Source organism: Aplysia californica, unplaced genomic scaffold (assembly GCF_000002075.1).
Source record: "Aplysia californica isolate F4 #8 unplaced genomic scaffold, AplCal3.0 scaffold00178, whole genome shotgun sequence".
In the NCBI taxonomy this organism is placed as follows: Eukaryota; Metazoa; Mollusca; class Gastropoda; order Aplysiida; family Aplysiidae; genus Aplysia; species Aplysia californica.
This window is the reverse complement of record NW_004797448.1, coordinates 31,470-47,234: the sequence shown is the minus strand read 5'-3', so window position 1 is coordinate 47,234 and position 15,765 is coordinate 31,470. Positions and strand designations below refer to the sequence as shown.

General features: G+C 40.5%; 1 protein-coding gene across 1 annotated transcript in view; it reads left to right on the top strand.

The window, feature by feature from the left end:
* Positions 1 to 7,706, top strand: part of LOC101846503 (protein phosphatase 1 regulatory subunit 42) — a gene marked incomplete in the record, with an annotated part of 27,078 nt that extends 19,372 nt beyond the window's left edge. Inside the window, 1 exon segment of the mRNA XM_013082508.2 lies at positions 6,633 to 7,706. Within this exon segment, the coding sequence (XP_012937962.1) occupies positions 6,633 to 6,765 (133 nt within the window).
* Positions 7,707 to 15,765: the final 8,059 nt, after the last annotated feature.

Sequence of the window (15,765 nt, the reverse complement as noted above, 5' to 3'; positions counted from 1 at the left end):
TATATATTAGAGTGTTCTTTCTCCGTGAGGTTTGCTGTGTGTTTGATCTCACAAGTACTGATTCTTCAGTGTAGAAGTTTGTGTTGTGTGCTGTTGTTTATTAACCCTTTCTCCACGAGACGTCTATGATCTCCCATGCTGTTTAACCCTTTCTCCACAAGACATCCATGCTCCCCTTGCATGTGTGACGTAACGGTGAGATATTTTTTTCCCTGACCGTAAAAAATAATAATTTCATCATGGAGAATAATGCCAATTTGGATGCTTTTAAGCGCAAGAGGGCTCTCCCGAAAAATGCAGTTTTGAGAAAATCGAAGGTAAAGTTTTTGCCCCTTGTTCAGTTTCTTTAAAAGACAAGGAGAGTTTTCTCTACAACCAAACAAATACCACCAATGAAACCAAACTTCTCCTATAGGTAGGGCAATGCCCACTTTTGGTGTAGGTCAAGATTTCTGGAAACCGCCGAAATCTGGGTTATCCCGCTTGTCCTTCAAAGCGACCACTTATATTTGACATATTGCCTGTACATATGCCACACATCAGTGTCTGACATGTAGCGGTTAGAGGCGTTGGTGTCGCAAGCAGGAGGCATGAGTTTGATTCTCGATTGGAGATAATTTTTTTAATTAAAAAAATATCGAGAGTCTCTGTCCTTCTGCTGGGATGTTATATCCCTCTCTGCTCGGGTTGGCCCTGACAGGGGCAGGGTTTGAGCCAGAATCTCATTTGTGTCGATGGTGGCGTAAAAACGTATTCACGAGTTAGATCCTACCTTCTAGGGCCAACCCGGGCTGAGAGGAATACAACGTCTAGGCAGAAAGAAAGAATCGGATACATGTACTTGATAAAAACATCCTCCACTCCCAGCACGGTAATCAAACTCGGATCTTCCGCGTGTGACGACATATCTCCAGACCACCACACACGTCAGACGGGCGGGGTCTACCTGGAGGGACGGCGTGCTGCAGAATGTCGGTGGTTGGTTCCTAACTCGTTTTCTCGCACGGCCAATGATGTACTTTTTCTTACGCAGAACGTGTGGAATCACAGTTGGTTCCAAACTCTCGCATAGTCTGGCTCAAAGCTGTACTTTTTGTTACGACGTGTGGAATCGTACATTGTAGTTACTGCAAAACTCGTTGTCCGACCGGGCCAAAGATGTACTTTCTCTATCTACTTGTAGAATCGTTGTTGGAACAAAATTTTTGTTTTGTTTAGCTCCAAGCTGTACCTTTTCATATGACGTGTGGAATTGTAGTTGGTTCAATATTGTACAATATACTTTATCTTAAGTGTGGAATCGTAGTTGGTTTCAAACTTGTACAAAAATGATTGTCTTATAACATCTCAGAAGGAAGACATAAGTCTGAAACCAAAACTGCTTTGAGCTTGGTATCACAGCCAAGTTTGTTTGTTTTCTGTGTTTTTTGTTGTTGTAGTTGTTGTTGTTGTTGTTTTGGTTGTTTAAATCACCTCATAAAAAGCACAAAACGAACAAAAGATGATACAGGCTGATTTATTCTATAATGGAAAAAACTAGGGTCAAAATTTAAGACAATGTTTTGAGAGACCAACAAATTGTACTTTTACAAAAAGTGCTTTAACTTTCTCAATGCCGTATTTATTTGTTTTACGAAGTTTGGATTCGTAGTTGGTTCAAAACTTGTTTTCTGTCTGGCCAAAGATGTACTTTTTCTTACGATATGTGTAGAATCGTAGTTGGTTCTAAACTCGTGTTCCATCTAGCTCAAAGCTGTATTTTTGCTTACGACGTGCAGAATCGTATTTCTAGTTGGTTCCAAACTTTTATTTTCTGTATGGCCAAAGAACTGTACAATAATAATATACTTTATCGTTTGACGTGTAGAGTCATAGTCGGTACAAAACTCTTGGGTTTTTTTTTGTCTATCAACGCTGTATTTTTTTCATACGGCGTTTGAATCGTAGTTGGTAAAACATTCTTGTTCAATATGGCTCAAAGCTATATTTTTCTTAAGATGTGTAGAATCGTAGTTGGTACAAAACTCGTTTTCCAACTGGCCCAAAATTGTACTTTTTATTGTTTTGTTTTTTGTTGAGGTTTTACGGCGCTCGCAACTGCATATGGTCACATGAGCACCAAGGGTTGGATGTCAACAGAGAAATCCAAACGGGGATTCAGTACTTTTTATTACGACGTGATATAAAACTCGTTTTCTGTCTGACTCAAAAGCAGTATGTTTTCTTACGACGGACAGAATTGTAGTTCGAATGAGTGGGTTCTTGGCGGGTAATTTGTGTGGTTTGCTCCTTCTTTCCTGTCACACATCTGTCGTCCTTATCTCTATTTATCGTCCTTATCTCTATTTATCGTCCTTATCTCTATTGATCGTCTTTATCTCTATTTATCGTCCTTAATGTCTATAAATTTATCGTCCTTATCTCTCCTCCTTCTTTCCTGTCACACATCTGTCGTCTTTATCCTTCCTCTTTCTAGTTTTTGTATTACTCTCTTCTATAACTTGTAACACCTCTTATCTTCGGCATTTGTATTGTATGACCGTATTGTGTTGCAAGTGCCGTTGGTAAAACTCTTTCTTACAAAACAACATGCTTCAACGAGTAAATGTATCTGTTCCAAAGCTCTTGTTTCGTTTGGCCCAAAGCTGTACTCTTTCTGCCAGGGTCTATTCTGTCCGCCTAGACAGACTGCCGATGATGAACCCGGTCCTGGGTCGTTCCTTCTCCTCGGTGTGTAGCTTCGCTGTGTCGGCACCAGAGTCTGATGGGTAGATAGATCTAGTTGTTGTGCACCGCCCCATTCACTAGATGAGCTAGTCTGATGGGTAGTTAGATCTAGTCGTTGTTGGCGGCTGATTCACTAGATGAGCTAGTCTGATGGGTAGTTAGATCTAGTCGTTGTTGGCGGCTGATTCACTAGATGAGCTAGTCTGATGGGTAGTTAGATCTGATGGGTAGTTAGATCTAGTCGTTGTTGGCGGGTGATTCACTAGATGAGCTAGTCTGATGGGTAGTTAGATCTGATGGGTAGTTAGATCTAGTCGTTGTTGGCCTGACTGCCAAGATGAGCTAGTCTGATGGGTAGTTAGTCTGATGGGTAGTTAGTTTGATGGGTAGTTAGATCTAGCTGTTGTTGTTCACCGCCCCATTCTCTAGATGAGCTAGTCTGTATACCCCACCCACCAAGTTTTTTGGGTTGTTTTGGCTTTGTGTGTTGTTTATGAACAATCCTGTGTCTCCATGTCATGACTTAGTTGTGTGTTTTGAAATTAAATTTTTAAATTTTTTGTTTTGTTTTGTGGGGGTGGGGTGGGAATGCGTTTGCCCAAATCCTCTTTGTCTTATGTTTATTGATTTCTTCAAAGAGAAATAGCTTTTAATGAAATTTATAATGTTTGGGGGGTTCAAATTAGGTTTTATTTATTTTTTTCATTTATTTTATTATATGTTTAATATGATATTTTTTTTGGTGCGGGGAGATTTTGAAATGTGAAAAAAGCCAACATATTACTGCTTCATGACATAAGTTGAGATGGGTAGTTGTTGCGAGTAGATGACCTAGTTTGTACCATGGAATTTGATTTTTCTGATGGCTATTCGGAACAGTTCCGAGTCTGTAAGTCTTGCTTGTTGTGTAATTTTATGTATTTATTTTATTTTGCTGGTGGGTGGGGTGGGGAGGGGTATTGTGCAGTCAGAAGAAAGTTAAGTCACTAGTTCACAGGGTGATTACTCCCTCTAGTTTTGCCTGCTCGTGCAATTCTTTAAGGAATGTTTGTTTGTTGAGAAGAATTGCTTAGTCTATTTTTCAATGTCGTTTTGTGTGTGTGTGTGGGGGGGGTAGGGTAGGGGATTTGGCCGCTTGGAAAAAGCTAGCATAGCACGCACCATTGGTAATAGTGGAAAAAGCTAGCATAGCACGCACCATTGGTAATAGTGGAAAAAGCTAGCATAGCTTACGCACCATTGCTAATAGTGCACCGTGGCATTTTTCTCTTCGCAGTAAATTGGGGGTTGTTGTTTTTTTTTGTGCGCTCCCCGAGTCCACTTTGCCAGAGATTGTCCTGAGGGCCTTATGTCAAGTGTTGTTTCCCCGCCACCCAGGGGCTGCCGCAGGAATTGTCATCATACATTATTATTAGTATTATTATTATTATATTATTATTATTTATGATGGCCTGGGAACACTGTTCGGGCGTTTTGTCCTTTTTCACATTCATAAACTGTTTGAGAATGTGGCGGGCGCATACTAATTATGTCGGAATCAGCAGCAGCAGACAGAAGGCATTGTTGCAGGCTTATTCCTTACCATTGGCCCTGATCTAGTCGGTTGTTGAACTGAAGATCGAAAGGAATTTTGCGTTATATTTACCAAATCATAGACAAGTCAGAAACACGAATTTGCGCATGTCATAGTATAGGCTGCCTAGTGTTACTTCATTTTTTTTTCAAGTTTCAGATAAAGTACACAACTGAACAAATCTGTACAAATAAGGAAGTTCTACTTCTTTTGACAAGTGCCCCCAAAACAAACGACGTGAAAACGCAGACCATGCGCACTGATTGAATCAGCGAGCCCTGGTGTCTGTGACGTCAGTGTGAGGCTCTTCGATGCATTCTCCACACCAACTCTCATCGAATCAAATTGGGAACAATTCAGATTTTTGTAAAATCAAAAAAATCGGCAGCGAAAAGGGGCTTCTATTCTACAAATTCTGCTCAATCATACACGCATAGACCATACTTCTATACAGATTCGACGAAATCAAACTTTAAAAATAAACTACACTTCTTTTTTTTTTACAAAGTTTCGACAAGTCTGATAACCGTACACTTCATTTATCGTAAAATATTATGAGAAATTGGACAAGTGTATATTGCACGCATGCTCCAATACAAGATACAAGTTCCTAAGAAGAAACGTTTTAAATCAAGTGTCTGTCTGTCTGTCTGTCTGTCTGTCTGTCTGTCTGTCTGTCTGTCTGTCTGTCTGTCTGTCTGTCTGTCTGTCTGTCTGTGTCCAGTACATCATGACCGTTCTCAGGTGTCATTGAATGTCTCCCTTTGTCTGACATTCGGGAGGCGTGCTGTTTCTGTAGACCTGATTTGTCAGGGCCAACCCGCGCTCTATAGCAAACAATATAGCAGCAGACGGGGGGGGGGGGGGGGGGGGGTACTTGATTTAGACCCTGTCCCGAGCAGATCTTTCATCATTTTGTGTGTTCTTTGTTGATGTTTGAACTTTTGGCGATAGCTGTGGTATATGTTTGGTGCCTTTCACCCCACCCCCTCTCCCCCTGGCCTTACCATACGCCCTCAGTGGCAAAAGGAAAATACAAAGAATGCTTTTCCCCTTCCTACCCCCCCCCCTTTCTCCCCAGCACCCACCACCCGCTTTCCACATCCCTTCAACGCTTGTTTTTATTGTACAATGCATCCCTTATATGTTGCTGTGTCTCATTGGATTATTTCAGAGATATTTACCTGTTTGACATTATACAAAACTGTAAAGTAGGCTATATTATTTTATTTGATCTTGAGTCAATGTTGTTAAATAACATAGCACCTAAGCCTGGGCAAATGGATAAGATGTAGATATATATTAAAAACTGCTACATATCCCCTCTCCCTCCCCCTCCCCCTCCCCGTGCAGTGTGTCAGTATCAGTGGAAGCTTGCACGATGAAACAAGCCTCTCGTCAATTCTTTGTCATCTGACTTGTCCGGTCTTCATTGCTCTGTGTAATCCTAGAGTTGGTAGAACAAACTTGTAAATAGTACATTAGCAGTTAGGTAATGTTAGAAACTTGTCATAATGTTAGAGTAATGTAAGAAACTTGTCAGAGCAATGTAAGAAACTTGTCAGAGCAATGTCAGAAACTTGTCAGAGCAATGTCAGAAACTTGTCAGAGCACTGTCAGAAACTCGTCCTGTCAGTTTTGGAGTCTCTGTGTAAGAGTCACAGCTGAACGGAAGTGTTGATCATTTTTAGCCTGTTGTGAGAAGCTTCCATTAGCCCCGCATATATATAATATGTATTATGTTTACGCTTCGCTGTCCTATGTGTGTCCGTGTAATATAATATTGTATTGCATAACAAAATCACTTTTCTACCTTTTCCAGAAAGCTCTTAGAAAAGATTTGCTACAACAAGAAATCTGGAAAATTTTCACTTTCTGTTACATATGATGCCCCAACAAGTGTGGCCTTACTTAGTACTTAGTCATGTTGAGTAAAGTCATGTTGAGGCTGAAACTTAAGTCCAAGCAGACTGGGGAGCTAAGTTAACATTGTATGTTTTCATAGACCTGGTTTTGTCAACAGGTTTTTTTTTCAATTGTTCAGATTTTTTTTGTCCGCTAACATTTTCTGAATAGAGAAGAAGGTGCTCAAAGTGTTCAATACATAAGCAGTAATGATATTTTCAGCCTCCTTAAAAAAAGAATAATATCATGATAATGTTTTTTCATTTTTTATGTCGAAAGTACAATCTCAAAGTTCTGTTATAGTAAGAGATTCCTTTATTGAGATGTGAAGATACTAAAGTTCTTCAAAGCACAAAGGTCGTATAATAAGTAATATAAACGTTGCCCTCTGTGTCGCTGACTGTTCCTCCCATGTTGTCGTCCCCAGCTACGTTGACGGCGCGATGGTTCGCATGGACGTCCCAGGTTCGGCTCCTCCCTCACAGCTCCGGCGGCCGCTCAGTGTGGAGAGTTTGAGGATGCGGCTCAACAGATCCGCTCACCTGCCCCGCAAGATGTAGTCGAGTCGGAGGTCGTGGGAGGTGTGGTGGGGCTTCTAGTCGGGGCTTTGGAGGGGGAGGGAAGGAAGTGAATGAAGGGTGTGAGATATAATGTATTACACAGAGAGAGAGAGAGAGAGAGAGAGAGAGAGAGAGAAAGGAAGACAGACACATGGTATATGAAACTGAAAGAAAAAATGATGAATGCATGCAGGGTACAGAGACTTTTCTCTACAAATGGTTTGTGAATTTGAACAGTGCGGAATGCCGTCCCAGTTTTGAACTTTCAGCGCAATTTTCTTTTGCTTGTTTCTCAGTTCTTTCTGATCTCTTGCTTGGATCTTAGTTGGAGTGAACGCTTGTTTGTTTTGTAGAATTTATAGTTGGCGAACTTTGAGCTTGTGTTATTATGTCAGATTTTTAGTAGGTAAAGTTTATGCTTGTCTGATTTTGTCCAAGTTGTATGAAGTGCGGTGTACATTTGTATGATCGTGCAGAATTTGTCGACTAACATCAAGTCATTCAAACTGATGTCTCAGAATCAATACCAGTTTCAACAGTTCGTTTAAAAAAATCGTATGTAATACATTCTTTTGGGGTGTGAGTACAGAAGTTTTTGTATCAAAAAGTCCACATTCTCTGTTGACTAGTACAGTCCGTGCCGGCTTTAAACACGCCGGCATAAAACATGTATCGGACCCAAGCAAGCTAAACGGCTTTTACAGAATTTTTGCAACACAAATTACACGCCTTTAAGCATGGTAGCTTCCACTTCAGGCACGCTTCATTTACAAGACAGTCAATACTTTCATGATGACCCATCGAAGTTCGAACAGTCTACACCACAGAAGTGGAGTGTGTTAAGAGAAACACAAACAAATGCAAATGAACGCGCGCACGGAAAGGAAGGATCTAGCCCAGGGCAAAGCTACACACATACGAAAAAGATACAAAGAGAAAAAGGGGAGACGAGAAAGGGAGGCTGGCTGCGATTTCACTTCTGCCCCTCGCTATCCGATAATCCTGATTATGCATCAAGCGCGAGGTTGTACGCACAGGCAGTGTGTTGGCCTAGTGTGCTGTATCATGACTGGCCGTCTCAATGAAGTTTTCCTTTCCCATTCGACCACAAAAGAAAACAAACTAACAAACAAAAACTAGCATGGCAGGTTAATATGACAACGCACACTTTTGCACGACCACGACTTATGAACAAAGGAAAATAGCTCTGGAAATTTTCTACATACATATAAAAATCTCATGACAATGTGTAGTTCGCGCTCAAGCACGCTTTGACATAAGGCATGCTCTTGCTTTCTCCCAATGACCGTGCTTAAAGCCAGCGTGGACTGTAGTTGTGTTGGTCTCTCTGCTGGGATGTTGTTTCCTTCTCAGCTGGGACCGGCACAGACAATCTCCAATTTTTTTTTTCAATTTGAGCAACTTCCAAATGTTCTCGCTGATTTCGGTTGAAGCCAAGGACAACATAGTGGTCTACATACTAGTCCTTGGTGTAAGCATACTTCACTGTACCAGAGCATGCGTTTATTTGGAGGGATTCTGAACAAATGCATTCTGAAACAAATTTTGCTTTTTGGGATGATGTCTGTTTTCCTCTTTGAGAGCAGATAGATCATCAGCACTGTGGCCTTGGGAAATACTTTTTGATCTCTTTTTTTTTGTTTTTTTTTTGGCATTCAAGCGATGTACATACTTGTGGACTTTTTTTCTTGTTTTCTAAAACATTATTTAAGTAACAAATGAATGATTGTAGGAATGCAGTGTGAATTATTCTGTGAACTCTTACTTTAACGTTTTGCTACTCAGACGACAGCTGTCAAGTCAACAAATCTGAATAACTGAGTCTTTGATTCGTGCTATACATGACTGTTGTCATGTCGTTGTGCTTCTCTTTGCTCAAACTCCAACTTGTTGTAAACGGATGCTGTTGTCTGTACGTTCAGTTTATGGACAGTGTTAAGCAATATGTCCTAAGAACATCCCTGTATTACACTGTCCGTGCGGGTGTTTGGCAGGTGCTCTGGTGTGGTTTGCTTCTTCTTTCCTATCAAACATCTATCGTCCTTATCTCCCCTTCTTCTTTTTTATGTTTGTTTCTCTCTTGTAACACCTCTAATCTTCTGGCGCTCATATGACCTTATGCAGTTGCAAGCGCCGTAAAACCTCTACTACAACTTAACCTGTTCGTATTGAAACTCGTTTTTTGTTCCATGCTGAAAAACTTTGTCGCAACAAAGAGACAGAAAATGTGTCATTAGGCACAGGGAAAACACCAGCCTCTAAAATGTTGCTGGTGATACATTGTTCTGCTGGTATCTACTTTTTGCATAAAGAGCGTTCAACTTGACTGTCCCCGTAGTTCAACTTGACCCCAATGGAGGCACACCTGTGTGCCGCAGTCTGGACTAGAGTGTTTCGTACAGCGATGTATACACAGCTAACTTTATTGCACTCAAATTGAACGTACGTGGGGTAAGAATTTATCATGTTTTTCTAACAGGATTTTGTTTGCTAGTTTTTACAAATGTACAAAAGCAATAAGAGAGTGTGGGGACTGCTGATATACTGCGACACCGTTGTCCAAATTTTCTGGTGATTGTATCCTAATCAATGAGTTTGTCATTTGTCATTTGCTGAAAACATGTACGTTTGGTTCTTGTGTGTTGAAAACATGTTTATTGAGTATCTCCGTGTGTTGAAAACATGTTTATTGAGTATCTCCATGTTTGTGCGGGACTGTGTTCCACTGAGCCGGGGCTGTCTTGACGGGTGGGGTTGATGTGGTCTCCTGACTAAAGGAAAAAAATTATTCCCAACAATTTGTTCAGCTTGTCAAACCTGCTGCTTGGTGTCAGAAAAAGAAGGTTAAACGGGGACCTGTTTTGGAAACATGCGTCCTTAGGATTTTTGTTTACTAAGTGCTTGACCAGATCCAATGAAAAATACAGGATTCTGAAACTTTGTGAAGTTCTAAATTAAACTAATGTGCATCTTCTTTTCTGTATTGACTTAGCCAGAGACGTCTTTGTTGTTGGCAGTCAAGAATTTCCGTCATTGGAAGCATTTTAACAGAAATATTTATGAAATTTGTTACTTTGTCCTCTTCCTTTCCACATTGGACACTTCTCTCTGTCTAGTCAGGCATTAAGAATTAGATGCATGCATTCTTTTAACAACAAAAATTATGTTTTACTTTGCTGTCTTTTTATCCTGGAGCCATGATGATCTTTAGTTAATTCAGCATTCAGTGAGAAAAACATTTCTAGTTAATATACATACATGTATTATCCTGTTCCAAATTATTTAAAGTGCATGTGTCAAACTCAAGGGCTATTTGATCTATTGTGTTGCAAGTGCCTTAAAACTCAAGGCCTATATGATCTATTGTGTAGCAAGTGTCGTAAAACACTTACCTAAACCAACTGGTACTCAAGGCCCGTGGGCCACCTCTGGCCTGGCCAACAGTTATGTCTGGCCCACAAGAGAATTTCAGGTCGGCCATCCTGAGTATCTGCGTAACACTAAATCTTAGTCCAAACAGAAATGAACTTGTTGCCAAAACAAAAAGATGCCAAAAGTCCTAACATCCAAACTTCCATGCAGCACTGACAAATTGTCTTTGAAGAGAAAAATGGGATTTGTTCTAAATTGACTTTTGTCTCTTATACGGTAGTTTCTGTTATTGTTGAAACCAAGGTTGAGCTTTCCACTGCTCAGTGAGTATTTATCCAGTGTGGCTCACGACCTTGAAGTGCCGCCGCCCCCCGTGCGATTGAGTGTGACCGCCCTGAGCTAAAGGAACTGGATCGTGTACGGAAGTAGATGACGTGTAGTGGAAAGTTTTGTTCCGGGAGTTGGAACATCATATCTATCAGTATTGCTGAATGTCATGTTCCTCGATAAATTATGTGTACATTATGTGTGTGTTTCTGTGTACAGGTGTGTACAGGTGTGTTATGTTTGCAATAACCCTAGGTCACAATCACCACACAGTATTACTGTAGATGCCAGTGTGTGTTAGTTTTCGAGGTGTGTACAGAAGATGTACCAAATGTACTACAAGTATTACTGAATCTCATTATTGTTTTATTTCATGTCTTTGCTTCCTGTTTAGGGCAGGGGCTGTTTTGAAGTGGGTGTTGGGTTCTTAGATTGTCTTTTTTCATTATATTATAACTAAAACTTGTCTCCCTTTTTTTTTGTCTTTATCAAAACTTTGGCGTCTGTAATATAAACACGCTCTCTCCCTTGTAAAGGACTTGCGTTAGACTCCCACCCAAGAAAGATGTTTTAACAATTGTATCTGTTATTCTCCTGGAAGAAATTTGTCATAACCCAGACTGATCGGAGGCATAGTTGGGGCAGCTGGCCTCCTAAACAATCTAGTTTCTATCAGCGGAGGTGTGATGCATGTATATCAGCTGAGGTGTGATATCAAAGACCGGTCTTTGGTGATGATATTGTCTTAGCTGTTTACTACAAAGTAGCTGTGGAATGATTTGAAACACAAATTTCCCGAATAACGTAACATTTGTTTTGTTGGGGTTTTTTTTTTTCTCTTTTTACTTTTTTCTGTTTGGGATTTTTTTGGCGAGGTTGGGGGGGGGTTGTATTCCATTTGTTTCCTATTCTGAATCTGATACATTGTATTGGCTAAGAGTATGGCTTGAGAACAAGTGTCTTGAATGCCAGTCGTGACTTTTGTTACAAGTGTACATATTTTATTTATTTGAACATCTTGTATTTCTATACTTGGCTTATACATCCAAACATTGGAACAGTGTTGCTCCTGTTGTAACATGGAATAAAACAAATCTTTTTTGTCTCTAACTTCATGTCTTGTTGACAAGTGTTGTTTTTGTCTCTGTCTTCCTGTCTTGTTGACAAGTGTTGTTTTTGTCTCTGTCTTCCTGTCTTTTTGACAAGTGTTGTTTTTGTCTCTGTCTTCCTGTCTTGTTGACAAGTGTTGTTTTTGTCTCTGTCTTCCTGTCTTGTTGACAAGTGTTGTTTTTGTCTCTGTCTTCCTATCTTGTTGACAAGTTTTGTTTTCGTCATGTGAAGTTCATTACAGGAAATTTGCAGTGTCCTTAACATTTGTTTCAAAGTTTTATTGTTGTAATCACACAGAAGTAGATTGGCATAGAATCGACATGTATATGATGTAGTTTCTACATTTGGATAAGGAATTTTACTAATTCTGAGTTGAACTAACTACATTTTAGTGCTCCATTGTTGTCTTTTTTAATTTATGCATTTTAAAAAGCTTGTTAATTGTTTCATGTCATTTGAATTAATTATTGCTTAGCGTTTATTTATTTCTGTTACCCTTGACTTGTTTTCTAGACAATGTTTTGCTTTTTTTCATTTGTGATCTCTTGATCCTTATTTTTGCCACATTTGAGGAGACGCGTGCTATCCTTGTGTTCATGATTGGAAACTTGTTGATTGCATGGTGCATTCTTTGGAAAATCTTCTGGTTTTTTTCTGTTTGTAAAATGGAGAGGCAAGTGCTAAATGGTTTATTCCATAAGGGCTGCCTTTTCTCCATTCTTCTGCGATTACTTTCTGTTACAGTATCATTTTTCTCTTAATAACCAAATAAAACCGAGTAACAACTTTCACTTTGTTTACTGTATTGATTGGAAGCGGGGACCTACACACACACCGGCTCATGAATTATTCACAAAGACGGCAGCTGTTTGTCATAGACTATAGATCTACATGTAGCTGTTTGTCATAGACTATAAATCTACATGTATATACCTACATCCTGCGTGAGCTGTCTGCTGTCGCTGAACCCTTCTCTTGGCGCTCTGGGGGTAAGTGTTCTGTGCTGTGTTCCGTTAGATCAGGGATCACCAAACCTGGGCCTGCCTTGGCCTAAGACAAAGTGTTCTGTGCTGTGTTCCGTTAGATCAGGGATCGCCGAACGTGGGCCGCTAAGCCACCCAGCCTCGGCCTAAGATGGACCAAAATACATGTAGCTTTCCAGTCGTCTTCTACTTTAATGTGACAAATCTTTCGTTCAGCACATCAGTGTATTGAATTGAACGAAATAGCTTTCCAGTCCTCTTTGACTTTGATGTGATATCTTTTTTTGTAACACACCAGTGTGGGCCTATTGCTTTGAACAAAATAGTTTCCCAGTCCTCTTTAACTTTGATATGGCATCTTGGATTGAACATATCAGTGTTTTGTATTGAATCAATAAATAGTTGTCCGGTCCCCTTTAACTTAAATGTGATATGTTATATCTAACACATCAATGAATTGTTAATGTTGTTACCCTCCCATGCTCGGTGCCCTTTGCTTGTGTGGCCGTCCTGGTCCAAAGTTTAGTGACTCTGCATTAGTGTGGGTGGTTGGCGGATGCTTTGATGTGGTTTGTTCCTTCTTTCACTTTCCTATCACACATCTACCGTCCTCGTCTTTCCTCCTTTTCTGTGTCTGTTATTCTCTAGTACTAGTAACACCTGTAATCTTTGGCGCCTGTGTAATCTTTAACTAACATGGGCTGCTAGTGCCACAGAACTGTCACAAAAACTAAACATATTGCACAGTGTACATTTTTATCTTTCTCTCTTCATCTTTGTTTCTGTCTCTGTACCCATTCTTCCTCCCCCCTCCCTGTCTGTCTGTCTGTCTGTCTGTCTCTCTGTCTCTCTCTCTGTCTCTCTCTCTCTCTCTCTCTCTCTCTCTCTCTCTCTCACTCTCTCTCTCCTCTCTATCTGTCTTTCTTCACACGCCCCCTCCCCCCGTTTCTCTTTCCCTCTCTCTCTGGCTCTCACCCTCCACCCCTTTATCCGCCCACCATCCATCCATCCATCCATCCATCCATCCATCCATCCATCCATCCATCCATCTATCCGTCCATCCATTCATCCACCCACCCATCTCTCCATCTTGCTTCAGACGGTAAGAAAGGAGTTAACCTTGAAAATCTGCATAGCGTTACGCCAGCTCCTTTGGAAACAATTTTTAAAATTAAAAAGCACACGAGACTTGAGGACACCCGAAATGTGACAGTATATCTTCCCAACAAAGGTAGTTTAATTAAAACCTTTTCACACAAGCAGTGCACCGATAAATTATGACAGCAAAGGCTTTTGAAAAGCTTCCCACAAGAACTGCACCGGTGTAAAGTTTTGAAGAGACCTGTGATTGTGCAGGGTAAGGAGGCGTGATGGTGCTGCATGCAGTGAGGGCGGCCACCTAACCAACCATGATTCCCTCATTGTCACGGAGCGATGCTTTTTTAGACAGTCAACCAGCGTGGAAAATAGATGGGAGATTGATAGAGAGGCTTGTGAGAGAGAGAAAGAGAGGGGGAGAGAGAAAGAGAGAGAGAGGGGGGAAAGAATGCTGAAGTAAGCAATTTGTCATATATTCATGCGCTGTGAATCTAAATGCCAGAAGGCGGCAGAAGGTAAGTTCTATATAATATTGATATACATAAAAATATACATTATATTATATTATGTTCCTCAAAGAGTTTCTGCTATTCTAATATATTTTTGCTTTTGTTTTTGGTGGGCTTTTGTGTATGAATATATGGGTGGTTGGTGGGTGCTCTGGTATGGTTAGCTAATCTTCTTTTCTATCAAACATCGAACGTCCCTATCTCTGCTCTTTCGTTTTTGCGTTTGTTACTCTCTTGTAACATCTCTAGTCTTGGACACTTGTATAACCTAATTGTGTTGAAAGTGTCGTAAAATACTTGCTAAAACAAAACAAGCAAAGGTGTATGAATTTCAGCGCGTGTTAGCAAATACAAGTCATGTTGAAAGGGGGGGGGGGCACCTAGCTCAAAAACTACACGTATGTACAAGGATACAGATTGCAGAATTGCTTACCAGACACCCAGGGGTGAAACAGGAGTCTCTGATGTTACTTTCTGTGTGTTGTTTCCATTAATTGGATCATGGAGACGCTCAAAGAACTCTGAAAGATAAAAATCCAATGGACGACAGACTTGTATGGACCAAATTTGAAGACTTTGATTTTGCAGATGATCTTGACATACTTTCAAAAAGTTACCTAAAGATGAAGGAGAAAACGAGACATCTTGTAGATCATTCACAGAATGTGACAGTCCTTAAACAGTCGACATCCAGACACGTATTATGGCCACTTAAAACGACACAAGACCATTGTGAAAGAGGTTCATGGAGGAAAGATGTGGGGCAGGAGAGACAAGGGAGGACAAAGAGTGACATGGATGGACAGCATAAGAACATGGACAGGCCTGGATATGGCAGAATGCACAACGGCAGCTCGCGATCGTGAAGGATGGAGGGTCATTACACGTCAACCTCTGAGTCAGAGAGGACACCCCCAGGTATCCAGGCATCCGGGTATCCAGGTATCCAGAAACGACCAAAAATTCCAAGGACAACACGGCCATCAAGGACAAGATTGCCGTCTGCGAAATGTTGGCACAGGAAGTGGGTTCCGTAGCTTTGAAGGAGGGACATTTACATTTTTAAAAATTTAAGGAAACAAAAAAAAAAGGAAGAAAGAAAGAAAAAGGAATGTCAGAAAGAGAAATTCCTCAGGGGCAGTGCGCTACGGTTAGACATAACACACATGTATGTAGTACGGTTACTCATGACCTCGGCCACTGACAGGATGGTCCTGAGTTGTGTTCATCCCACCGCTGTTTGTTTCTGCCCCATCTATGTCGATGAATTCACTGCCTGTCCAGGATACATGAGCCACGTTGCATTATGCATGGCGCAGATCCTGGGTGCAGTCGTTATGTCTTTCAGCAGGTGTGGCTACTAACCATTTCATAGTTATGGGAGTTCTTTAAGAAATGAGCTATATAGACTGTCCGGCTCACGTACGTGTGGGAAAAGGGAATATTTTATCTTTTATTTGTGTTATTTTTATTCTTTTAACTTAATTATCTTATTTTGTTTTAATTTATCTTATCATTTATTTATTTATTTGTTTGCTTATTTATTTATTTATTGTATAATTGTTTGGGTTTTTATTTCT